Source organism: Saccopteryx bilineata, chromosome 4 (assembly GCF_036850765.1).
Source record: "Saccopteryx bilineata isolate mSacBil1 chromosome 4, mSacBil1_pri_phased_curated, whole genome shotgun sequence".
NCBI lineage: Eukaryota > Metazoa > Chordata > Mammalia > Chiroptera > Emballonuridae > Saccopteryx > Saccopteryx bilineata.
The window spans coordinates 20737984-20750991 of record NC_089493.1 but is presented as its reverse complement, the minus strand read 5'-3'; the positions used below and the strand labels follow the sequence as shown (position 1 = coordinate 20750991).

Below are 13008 nucleotides of genomic sequence, written 5' to 3'. Positions count from 1 at the left end.
GAGTCCATAGCAAAATTTTTTTTAAACTATGTACTTCCAATCAACTAAAGTCAAGACAATTCCATCTGAAAGAGCCATCCATGACATTTAAAGTAGTACAATAAAAATAGATGTAGTCTAACTCAATTGTTCCTCCGGTTTTGTTTCCCATTTTGTAAGGTGAGAGGCAGAGAACAGATACCGTGATTGGCCACGAGGCGGTAGTGAGTGAGCGCGGATTCACAGCTCTGGAGCACTCCGATGCCGGCCCAGTAGCGGTAGCCCTGGAAGACAGCCTCAGGTGAGCCCCAGTTCCACGCACTTCGGTGGCGTTCTCATTGGAACATATAAAGCTGACCATACTCAAAATGTGACTCTGCTGTCCTCTGGGGTCCAAGTACACAATCCCCTCATTTATCCTGAGTTTTATGTTAGGACGTCATTTATTTAGCCACTTCAACTATCAAACTCGAGCTAAGAACCAGAAAACAAGAAATACATTTCCCAGAGCAATCAAAACAGGTGCCACGAACTTTATGTATGTGGGGTGCGCATTTTACCTGCTAAAGAAAATAACTTGAGCTCTTGCTTAGAACAGATTTTATTCTTATTTTAGACACAATTTTAGCAAAGAAAGGGTTAATCTTCCAGACTAGAAAAGCAGCAACAAATGAGCAACACGTTGAAGTCAAGAGCCTGCTAGGAGCAGACCAGCAACAAATGACTTCCGAGGGGGGGGGGGCAGCTAATTATAAAGAGAAGGCTGAGCTCTCTGGAGTCACTTCGCACAGACTCTAACAATCCTAGGGCATTACTGTAAAATGGCATGTCTATTACTTAATGTTCTTACTCTGTAGCCACGACTGAGGAAGACTGGTAAGTAAGTAAAGAGAAAATGAGATCAATACCCTATTTTTCACTTGAACTCCCTCAGCAGTTTGCCCTGTAAACAGGACAAAGTCCCAGCTCCTTGGCCTTAAGTACAGCTGTTTACGTGATTCCTATCTACCTGCCCCACTCCGGAACTAGCTGGCATTCCACGCCCCGGCCAGAGTGCTTGTATTTCCTGCAAACACCGCCCTCCCTCTCTGCTGTCCCTCTGCATCCGTGCACTGCCCCCACTGCAGCGACCCCTCTGCTTCTCACATTCACTCACCACCACGTATTCCTCAGGAAGCATTTCAGTTGCTTCTTTCCTTAGAAGCAGCTCCTTAAATTCCCTTCCTCCCGATGCCAGTGCGGGTCAGAGGACTTTCTAGGTGGGTCCTTGACATTCTCCTGCTGTACTCTAACGGTCCCCTCACTTGGGCCTCCCGTTCCTCAGGCCAATACTATATCTTATTCATCTCTGCGTGTACTCAATACGTAGTTTCGGAATATATGTGTAAAATTAGCGAGGATCCACCTAGCTGGCCAGAAAAGCAGTTTTTCCTTTTTTTAAAGTCTCGTATCTCATCAATGACCACGCCTCCAGGTCCTTCTCCAGAACCTGGACTGGGTGTTCCGCTTTCAGTTTCCTTTCTGCTCAGTCTACCCTTTATATTCCTAAAAGAATGACTTTACCCTTCCATTTGAAACACAGTAACATGGGTTAGAGGTCATGTGACTTAGTCAGTTCATGAAGTAAAAGGCAGATTAAACACCCCAGCAAAAAGAATTGTGAAAAGACTGTATTTTACCACTAAGCCATTTAAATGATCAATGTTATCAGACAACACACAGAGGTGCTCTGTAATGAACTTTATAGGACCACTGGTTCTGTATATAGTAGTCCTACTTCTATTTCAGTGACTGTGACACCACTCTAAACAATGACTCTGACAAATAATTCAAACTTAATAAGTAGCCTGACCAGTGGTGGCACAGTGAATAGAGCATTGACCTGGGACGCTGAGGTCCCAGGTTCAAAACCCCGAGGCCTCCAGCCTGAGCACGAGCTCATCTGGCTTGAGCACAGGCTCACCAAGTTGAGTGCAGGGTCAGTGGCTTGAGCCCAAAGGTCACTGGCTTAAAGTCCAAGGTCGCTGGCTTGAACAAGGGGTCACTGCTTTGAATTGAGCCCCCCCCCCCCGTTCAAGGTACGTATGAGAAAGCAAAGAACAACTAAAGTGACACAACTACGAGTTGATGCTTCTCATTTCTCTCCCTTCCTCCCTTCTCTAAAAACAAACAAACAAAAAACCCAAAAACAAGACTTACAAGAAAAAAAGCCATTCATCATAGTTATTTTAAGGGTAATCAGTCAAACTAGCCATTTTCATAAAAAATTGTGAATTCTACCAACTTTCATTCACATGTAGATTCATTATATTCATTAGTTAAGAAGTATTTGGTCTTAGTGAATACATGTAAATTTCAATCGTGAAAGTCAGAAAAGTCGTGGCCATTTGTTAACCAAAATTTATCCTTCCATTTAAGTCTTACTTACCAAAATCATGTGGGCTATTAGGTTGCCCCCAAGAGATCCAAAAGTATAATATACAAGGGCCTGTGAAGGAACAAAAAGATGCTTAATTGAACATAGGCACATATAGATATTTAATTCCTATTGTTGTCTATAATAAAGTATTAAGCCCTGGCCAGGTGACTCAGCGCATAAAACACTGACCTGGTGTGCCAGACGTCATGGGTTCAATCCCCAGTCAAGGCATGTGTGAGAAGTAATCAGTGTGTGCACAACTAAATGGAACTAAGTGAAACCACGAATTCATGCTTCTCTCCCCCACTCACCCACCCCAAATCAATGGAAAATTGAAAAAAAAATATTTTAACATATAAAGTTTTAACAGCATTACCTTTGCCTGACTTGAATTAACACCAAGTCCAGAGGCATAGAGAAAGCCAAGAGCCTGAAATAAAATGATAAGAGTAAGAATTCTTCCTTTGGTGGAAGTTTATATAAGACAGACATAGTTTTATGACCTATAAAATGACAAAAGAATCTCTCAATGCTAAACAATTTGAATTGTTGCAAATATGTACAACCTGGAATTAAAAAGCCTCAGATATGCATTCAGGGCTTTACAAATTATGCAATAAGATATAACTTTAAACAAGTCAAAGTGTTTAGCTTGAAGGTTAAAGATAATTTAAGAAATTATTAACTAGAGAAACAAGGCTGAACCCAAACATGGCTTTTTACTTGATCTTGATGGACAGCTATTATGAGAATAGAACAACTCCTATATTATTACATCAAGGCACAGGGGCATACACGATGAAAATGGATTAAAGATTGCAAAGATACACTACACCAGGAGCACAAAGACGCAGCAAGGGGTCAAGGGGAAGTGGTCAAGGAAGAGAGGTCACTTTACAATGCTAGAGCACACAATTTTCTACAAATACTCAACCGAACAATGCACTGGTCAAGTCCTAACCTTTGCCTTCTGAGGATCTTCCTTGGTAACATCAAGGGATAAGCGATACACTGTGCATATTCCTGGCCTCCCTTGCAGTTAGGTAGGGCCATCTGCCCTGCATGTGGCCGGAAGGAATATAAACCATTTTTAGACCTGGCTTTTGACAGGATCCCAGAGAAACCTCTAGCCCTCTTCCCGTGGCTTAGAAGCCCCATGTTCTAAATGGAGTAGCGCCATGACAGAAGCAGCCCTTGACCCCGGGCGACCTTTTTGGAAGAGAGGGATGCAGGCAGGACAGCTGCATGAAACCTGGCATGAGAAGAAATAACTTGCAGTGTTAAGACACTGTGATTCTGGGCCCCGGTCAGGTAGCTCAGTCGGTTAAAGCGTCGTCCCGAAACACCAAGGTTGTGAGTCTGATCCTGGTCAGAGTACATACAAAGCGACCAATGAATGCACAACTAAGTGGAATAACAAATGAATGCTTCCCTCTCTGTCTCCCTTCCTGTCTCTCTAAAATAAAACAATAAAAAAAATTAAAAGACATTGTGATTCTGGTGCTTTGTCTCATCAGCTAGAATTAATGATGTGCAGAGAATGTTTTGCAGTGTATAAAGCACTGTGGCCTTGTAAGGTTCTATTATTAGAGGAAAAAAATATCTTAAAAGTATTAAACTATTCTTTAGAGCAAAATGTGTCTGAGGTTAAAGAATATATGTGATTGTTACATAAAATGATTTATACAAAGAAGAGAAAAAAGCTTTGAAAACAAAGGGAACAATTAAGATATAAGCTGTTTATAAACTAAAACTAAGACTACATTAGAGTTGTGGCCTGGCTGGTATTCAGTCCAATACTATGGTCACAATTCCTGTTAATGTTGAAATAGTTTAAAAACATATTTCCTTTAACTAGAACAAGAAATTTTATCTTTAAGCAAATCCAACACCTTCAATAAACCTGAATTACTGAAGGCATATTAAATAAATGCGGTGGCCCCTAATTCCAGGTGTCAACTTTACCACCGCTGATGGGGAGTCAAACAAATAATGTTTCACGTGGTGTGACGTAATCTGGAGTACGGAGCATCCCTATTAACGCAGTCTAGCCCAGAGGTCCCCAAACTTTTACACAGGGGGCCAGTTCACTGTCCCTCAGACCGTTGGAGGGCCGCCACATACAGTGCTCCTCTCACTGACCACCAATGAAAGAGGTGCCCCTTCCGGGAGTGCGGCGGGGGGCCGAATAAATGGCCTCAGGGGGCCACCTGGCTCTAGCCTAAAGCCATTTACCCGAGTTCATCGGCCGTTAGCTGTGACATACAGTTTGCTGGAAATACAGACGGTGAGGAAACAAACAAAGGACACCATGAAGAACAGCTAAATGAACGTAGGACGTTCTGAAGAAAAAATGGCCCATTTCTAACACACAGAAAGAAAGGGAGTGGCTACGCTAGAAATAACAACCAAATATAAGACACAGTCCTGGACTGGGTACTGGTTTGACAAAACAGGCGTAAAGGAAATGTTTTGTTCAACACTGTCTGAATACGGTATGGGTGTCATATGATGCAAAGAGTATAGAACAAAAAGCTGAAGGCTGCTGAACGAAGAGCACATTGTGGAACAGCAGACAGTGACGTCTTATTCAATAAAGGATCCATATGTATCTATATACATAGAGCAAAGTCCAGAAGGGTTTGCATGCACTAACATTACCAATGCTCAGGTCTAGTTGGTAAATATGTGACATTTACTTTCTTAGCATTTTTAGTTTGTATTTCTAGTTTCTTATAGTGGGCATGTACTGCTTCTGTAACATATATATATATATATATATATATATATATATATATATATTTTTTTTTTTTTTTTTGTATTTTTCCAAAGTTAGAAGCGGGGAGACAGAGAGACAGATTCCTGCATGTACCCAACCGGGAGCCACTAGGCATGCCCACTAGGGGGCGATGCTCTGCTTATCTGGGGTGTTACTTCATTGCAACCAGAGCCATTCTAGCACCTGAGAGGAAGGCCACAGAGCCATCCTTAGCACCTGGGCTTACTTTGCTCCAATGGAGTCTTGGCTGCAGGAGGGAAAGAGAGAGACAGAGAGGAAGGAGAGGGGGAGGGGTGGAGAAGCAGAGGGTGCTTCTCCTGTGTACCCTGGCCGGGAATCGAACCCAGGACTTCCACACACTCGGCCGACACTCTACCGCTGAGCCAATCGGCCAGGGCTTGTAATATACATATTTTAAAAGAAACACCAAGATTAATAAAATAAAAGCTAGAGCCCCTGAACTTTGGAAAGAAATGCAACGATGAGTAATTCAGATAAAAGCCAATTACCTTCATGTTTCATTCTGTACAGCTAATCTGAAAAACTACAAACACAATTTGTGGCAAGATGCAATAGCAAACGCCTTATGTGACCACAAATGTTCTCAGATGAAGGAAAGATTGTGTAAGATTGGTAAAATGACCTGCCACAAAATGAACATTTAAAGATATTTTACCTGTCATTCTTATTTGTCAAAAGAAGTCAGGGCATAAAGGGTAAACTGCTGTTAAAACACACAAGTGCTGTGTGCGAAGAGATTCTGCAACGAGAACAGACTTACGGTCTGCCCCTTGGGAGAGCCTTCCTCAGTCAACCTCTCAAACATCTCCTTAGCCGCCTGGACGTTCTGTGTCAGGAAATCGCCAAACAAAAGAGCGTATGACACCCTCTCCAGGGCCTTGGTGTGGTTCATGCTTGCTGCTTTCTGAAGATACCGATAAGCTCTTTAAATACAAATAATTAAAAAACAACATTAGCAATATTTTAGAACTTTCATTAATTTTTTTTTTAAGGTCTACTGAAATGCAACATCATTTCCTTATTCTATAGTGATGTTACTTGTGTATATAAAAAGCATTTTGGCTACTTTGTTTTTATATAAAGTACCAGTTCTCTCTGTCATCCTAATATCTTGGAATAGTCTAATTACAGTAATAATTCTCAAAACTTCTATTAAAAACATTAACTACATTCCCAATGTAAACAGAACTGTAATAATATGGTGTCCAGTAAATAATCCAATAATAACCATTGCAATTTTCTTTTTAAATCTTTGCACAGACTATAACAGAAGTCAGTTGAAGTTAAAGGGATATAAAATATTAGAAGACAGTCACTTGTTTTACATTCTTTCCAAGTGTAAATGCCTAAATTCTACTCTTTTCTGCAAGAAAATCACAAAGTAAAAACAAAAAGCAAAACACCTGACAATTCCTACTGTTTTATGTCACTTTAAATACTGAATAGCATATGTATTCTTGGTTCTTAGAAACTATAGCCTGAACCAACCGTTTCCATTCGCTCGCTGTTCATTCATTCTTGTGATCAGTATTTATAACCTGTTATCTCAACAAGCTAAAGTATGATAAAAGCAACACCACCGGCATCCATATATCATACTAAACTTCTTATAGTGCAATGTAAGAAATCCTGTTTTTGGCAAAACACTTTTGAAAAAGTACTTAGCTATTTATCTCTGTGATGGCTTATCTCAGGGGAGGCATGGGCGAGGCAGGGCTACCTACTCTCTTTTATGGATTTTCTTAGTGCTTCGGTTGAGGATTTTCATCGCAGTCTGGTACATCACTTCTGCTTCCTGCATCTGCCGCCTTTTAGTAGCTTCTTCTTCAGCTAAAAACAAAGTGTCAGATGCACTTAAATGCATTTTAATTCTACACCAATAATTTATCAAACACCAGCATGTATTCTTCCAGGTATACAAACACAACCTTTCACTCTTTACAAAGCTAACTCCAAAGACACAGCCTTTAAGTGTGGCCCTTACCTGACAGAAGACTTTAAAAAACAAACAAAACTCATTTAAATTACTTTCTTTTAGAGAAAGCATTATCAACCTGCTTTTTAAAAAAATTTTATTTAATTAATTGTTTACATAGATTCTAGGGTCACCCTGTCAACCTGCTTTTGAAGGGTACTTTTTAACTAAAATTTCAGTAGCAGCTTATTATAATATGCCAAGGTCAGCTAAAATGAGAAGAACAGAAGAATATTAAAAAACAATAGTCATAAAGATATCATTTTTGACAAAAGAAACTTTGACCTCACCTGAAATGCTATATATCTTTACAAAGAGAAAGTATTTGATTAATTACATAATAGAAATCTGTAAAACATGGATTTTTATTAAATATAGATTAATGTTCAACTTTTTTTCCCTATGTATTGATACAACACTGAAAATCATAGAATTGTTACAGAATTCTCAAAAATTATTTTGCTGTTGTAACATACATAGTATTGTATCAGAAATCTAGAATTCATTAAGAGACATTTGACTATTTTATTGGGACCAATATTTACAGAAGCAGAAGGGAGCTCTTGTATATAAAAATATCTGACTGTTACACTGAAGGACCTAATTTTACTGGCCTGCAGCCAAGGATGGGCTGTAGTTGATGTTCTAGTCTAGGAGTGCCTAATTATCTATCAGAGCCACCATTTTGAAAGTGTTATTTAGAAACAAAGGAAGTTATGTTCAGGGTTTTGTTGTTCTTTATTTCTTACAAAGTTTTTCCTGAAAAAAAAAAAATACCCCTTTAACTGACATTAATATGCAGGAAGGTTAAATATACATATGTTTTCAAATTACCTAAGCACAGCACATCTTACTCAAAGTGTTTTTTAAAAGGTATTTTTCTGGCCCTGGCCGGTTGGCTCAATGGTAGAGCATTGGCCTGGCGTGCAGGAGTCCCGGGTTCGATTCCTGGCCAGGGCACACAGGAGAAGCGCCCATCTGCTTCTCCACCGCTCCCCCTCTCCTTCCTCTCTGTTTCTCTCTTCCCTTCTCGCAGCCAAGGCTCCATTGGAGCAAAGTTAGCCCGGGCACTGAGGATGGCTCTGTGGCCTCTGCCTCAGGCGCTAGAATGGCTCTGGTTGCAACAGAGCCATCCCAGATGGGCAGAGCATCACCCTCTGGTGGGTGTGCGGGGTGGATCCCGGTCGGGCGCATGCAGGAGTCTGTCTGACTGCCTCCCTGTTTCCAACTTCAGAAAAATACAAAAACAAACAAAAATAAAAGGTATTTTTCTTCTAGCCACCATTAACCTTCTCCACAATGTTTCCTTTACTGTCAAAGATGTTCTACATTTATTAAATTTAGTAGCCTGCCTGAGGGTTTTCAGAACTCATGCACACCAATGGAAAACCATCTCTAAATAAGACACATAGTAATTAGCTCCCTGAGTACACACCCCACTTCCTGTGCTAAAGTCCATTCTTAATGGCTATGACATATCATCAACACTGACCATTTTCTGACGGGGTGGAAAGAAGATGGCTAGAAAAAGGCCTTAGAGATGTCATCTGAGACACCCAAAGCAATGTGGACGGAACTGCTACAGATCAGTACTTACTCTCACAAAAGCCCCACTTCTCATCTGCCTTGTAGTCATAGGTGGTAGCACACCACAGCCTGCCATCTTCCCTCCCGTCTGACGTGCACTCATCATACTCCTTCTCCAGGAAGAGGAAAGGGAAGTGGCAGGGCTCCCCATGTGCTGTGCCTTCAATGGCTGTCAAAGCTGGAAAGGTAAGAAAAAAGTCTAAACATGAACAGCACCTGTGGTATTCAGGGATTTAACTCAATTTCAACCATCAGAATTCAGAGACGGAGATACATGATTTGTAATGGAGGACATAAGAAGGCCAGCCCCAGTTCTGTGGAGGGATGACCCAAAGGTGGGTCAACTTAGTAAGCACGGCTAGCTGACAAGCCAGCTCTGCGTCTAGCTTAGGATTTCTGAAGGTCTTGAGATACAGTAACCATAGAATGCTGTCTACTGTACAATTTCTGTCCAACTAGTGAGCAAAACATAAGGCAATGCAACCAAACACATTCAACTGCTTGGTGCAACTCTCTTCTTTTTTATCTTAATGCTGTAGTCAATTTCTTCAGTAATATCAAGTTATACAGGGAAAATACACACCCCCCCACCCACCCCCCGTGCCAGCAAAGTTCATCCCTCACGGACTCCTCCGTGATCCTCTGTGATCCCAGAGCGTTTCACTAGAGCACTCATCACACGCACTGAGGTTCTTTCTTGACCATACTCTAGCTCCCCCTACTGAGCTTGTTAAAGGTAGAGAGGCCACGTTTCTAATTTATTCTATAAGTTCTTTGAGTATCTGGTAGGTGTTGAGAATGATGCCAGGTGCTGGGAATGAGGTGGGGCAGAGGTCCCTGCTATACAGAACTTACTGCCTAGCAAGGAAGAGGACATTAAACAAAGTGGGATTGATGTTATGGAAAGGATAGTCTCTCGTGTCAGGAACTGAAGTTTACACTGACCCTCCCGGATGTGCAAGAGCAAGCAGCAGCTGAAGGGCTGCAGGGTGGGGAGTGGAGGAGTATTATAGACAAAGGGAACAGGTGTGTTAAGAATTCAAGCAAGCAAGCATGGTACCTTAGACAAAATGAAAAGAATTCCGGAAGCTGGAACATGCAGGTTGAGTGCCAAAGTGGATAAGAGAAGGGGCTAAGGAGGCATGAAGAAGCTAGACCAGGGCGGTCCTGATAAACCTTATTAAAGAGTTCAAACTTTATCCTGAGAACAATGGAACTCACTTAAGAGTTTTAAGTAGGAATGGCATGCTTCAGCTCATATTTTATTGAGTGGACGATGGAATGGGAGGAGGCAAGGCTGGCTGCAAGGTAGCCAGTCTAAAGGTTGTGAACAGTGGTCTATGGAGAGGTCATGGCAGCCTGGAGACGGTCATGGTGAAAATACTAAGGTGACGCTAAGGAAGTAGACATGGTACACTTTACTGACTGACCGGATGCGGGGCGGGGTGGGGCGGGGCAGGGCGGGGAGGGGAGGGGAGAAGGCAAGGGAGGCTCCCAGGTATTAGGTTTCAGAAAGTGAGAAGGTTGTCCTTACAAAGACACAAGGTTCCCATCAACCTAAGTAAGAGAAGTGAGTCACTATGTCTAAAATGTTTGTAAAAACAATGTGGTTCATGTTCAACATGTTTTCCTTCTGGGAGTCTGTAATTTTGGTATACACGAGGCAGAGTGATCGCATGATTAGTCTCCCTTAAAAACCCCAAACATTGGCTCTCTAATGAGCTTCCCTGGAAGATAACATCTCACAAGTGTTGTCACATGAGCTAAAGGAGTTAAGTGTGTCCTGTATGACCCCCCTTGGAAACTTGCACCTTGCTTCCTTTGGACTTTGCCCCATACTAATTTTGTTTTCCATCCTTTCATGATAATAAATCACAACTATGAGTACAACCGTAGACCGCATCCTCCCAACAAATCATGGAACCCAGGGATGGTCTTGGGGAACCCCAATAGCGGCTGGCATCGGACGCGGCACTGGCTAGAATGAGCCGACTCACTGAAATACGGTGCGCACAGTGTTTGGGAAAGGAAGGCTACGGGGCACGGTGTGATGGCCCGGCCCGTCGGGGCCTGGTGGTCAGAGCCCCATGGCGGCACGTTGTGCCCAGCAGCTGAGCTGCATTCTGCAGTGAGAGGTACACGTTAGCTGTGGAATCTGAGGACAGGGCTTCGTCCAGGAGAGCGGCTTGCTGGCTTCCCCGGCTGCTTGGGGCCATGCTGGCTCAAGTGATGCTGTCTTTGGGGTTTGTTTTTTCCTCTGGATGGGAGGAGAAAGGACCCTCAAGTCCTCAAAGGTGAATGGGTCAGAATGTTAAAACCCTGATCTGCTCTTTCCTCCCGGTGGGGTGGAGGAGAGTGGCGAGGGGAAGGGAGTTCAGTCAGGTCCCTGGCTGGAGCAAAGCTGTACAGAACCCAAGGAGAGAGGGCGGGCGGTAACACCACATCCCCCCCCTCGCGGCTCTGCCGGAGCTGCCCTCAGCCCCACATTCCCCTGCGCTCCAGCTTTGTCTCCCTGGCAGCTGCGATGTTAACACTGCAACGCTGACGGTGCTGCAAGGAGGGTAAGTAAACTCGAAATAAAGAGTTGGCACAGCAGGACTAAACCTCCACCCCTGAAGAGAGGCCTGCTTACAAGGAGGGCCCGTGTCTGGAGTCTGGGAACGCCGACTTCCGAGGGGTGCCGGCTAGCCTAGCGGTTGAAGAGTATTTCATTGCAACCATATAAACAATACGGTCTATGCTGAACGGCTGCTTTCCTTCTGGGGGGTGGCAACTGCTCTGTGCTAGACAGAGAGCGCCTGTGTGGCCAGCCCTCAGTCAAAACTCCAGGCACTCGGCTCTACTGAGCTTTCCTGCTAGACCACATTTCCCATGTGTTGTCACAACTGGCTGCAGGGAAATGAGCATGCACGGGGTGACTTCCCTGGGAGAGGCCCCCGGAAGCTAACAGCCGGCTTCCCTCGCCTTCAGCCCATGCGCCTCTCCCTTTGCTGATTTACTCTGTATGCTCTGCTGTAATAAACCACAGCTGTAAACAGGACTATATGCTGAGTGAGTCCTGTGAGTCTTTCTGGAGAACCACTGACCCTGGGGGTCTGGTCCGGGGGGACCCTGACACACTGGGAATAAATGTCAGCTGTGAAGACACAAAGGCGGCAGGTGTGGCTGGAGTCGAGCACTCATGTGAGTAAAGAAGAGTGTCAGAAGATGAAGTCGGGGAGACGGGAGGGGCTCGATCGCGGGAGGCCTCTTCAGTAAAGCTCAGGCATGGGATTTTATTCTGCAAGTGACAGCCGGCTTTGAACAAGAAGATCAGACAGTGGGGGGGGGGACGGGACACCAGACAGGAAGCAGAACTTCTGCAGGAGACTCAACAGGGCAGCGGCACGGCAGGGAGGCTGACAGAGGAAGCAGACCTACAAGTCACCGCCATAGAAGCCGGTTCTAACGTCGTCGGGGCTGTGCTCACACAAAGCCCTGTCTATGTAATGTATGTTACATAGCCTTTTCTTATATTAATAATAAATTAAAAAGTCTAAATAAATAGAAAACAATAAATCAATTATTTAAAAACTAAAATAAATAAAAAAGTGAATCTAAATTTTTATCAAGTTGTTGGTATAACCACACTGAAAATTATCCAAGTGAATTAAAATACCATATTATAAATATCTAGTAAAATATATACTAAAACCAAAAAGAACCATAAAGAAATCTTAAATTACATTTAGTGGTCCTACTGTTAGTCATAAGGTGGCCACTGTTAAATTATATATACATAGTTTCAGATACATACATATTAGGATAGAGCAGTGACAGTGCCGTTAGGCACCAAAATTTTCAGCATCAGGGAAGGAAGACACAAAAGGAAGAAACAAAAACCTTCACGGCTGGAAAGGGCTGGCAGCAGACCTGCAATCCATTCTCTCCCTTTACTGCCCAAGAAACAGAGAAACACAGAGGCGGTATCATCAGCTCATCTTAGAAACCTGCTAACACGCGACCTTCTGGCAAACACTAGTGATGTTCACCACCAGTAAAGTCCTACGTTAGCCGGATGGACTTGGTCTGTCTAGACTGCTCACTGATCACAAACCTTAGGTCAGGGGTCCCCAAACTTTTTACACAGGAGGCCAGTTCACTGTCCCTCAGACTGATGGAAGGCCGGACTATAAAAAAACTGAACAAATCCCTAAGCACACTGCACATATCTTATTTTAAAGTAAAAAAACAAAATGGGAACAAATA

At 43.1% G+C, this 13008-nt stretch overlaps 1 protein-coding gene across 1 annotated transcript in view; it reads right to left on the bottom strand.

Moving 5' to 3' along the window:
* The window catches only part of SEL1L (SEL1L adaptor subunit of SYVN1 ubiquitin ligase), a 51936-nt gene that overhangs the window by 26071 nt on the left and 12857 nt on the right, over positions 1-13008 (bottom strand). The window contains exons 4-9 of the mRNA XM_066278120.1: positions 8771-8938; positions 6923-7028; positions 5959-6121; positions 2775-2828; positions 2408-2467; positions 182-263 (exon numbers count right to left, since the gene is read on the bottom strand). Of these exons, the coding sequence (XP_066134217.1) occupies positions 182-263; positions 2408-2467; positions 2775-2828; positions 5959-6121; positions 6923-7028; positions 8771-8938 (633 nt within the window). The remainder of the gene's footprint in view (positions 1-181; positions 264-2407; positions 2468-2774; positions 2829-5958; positions 6122-6922; positions 7029-8770; positions 8939-13008) is intronic.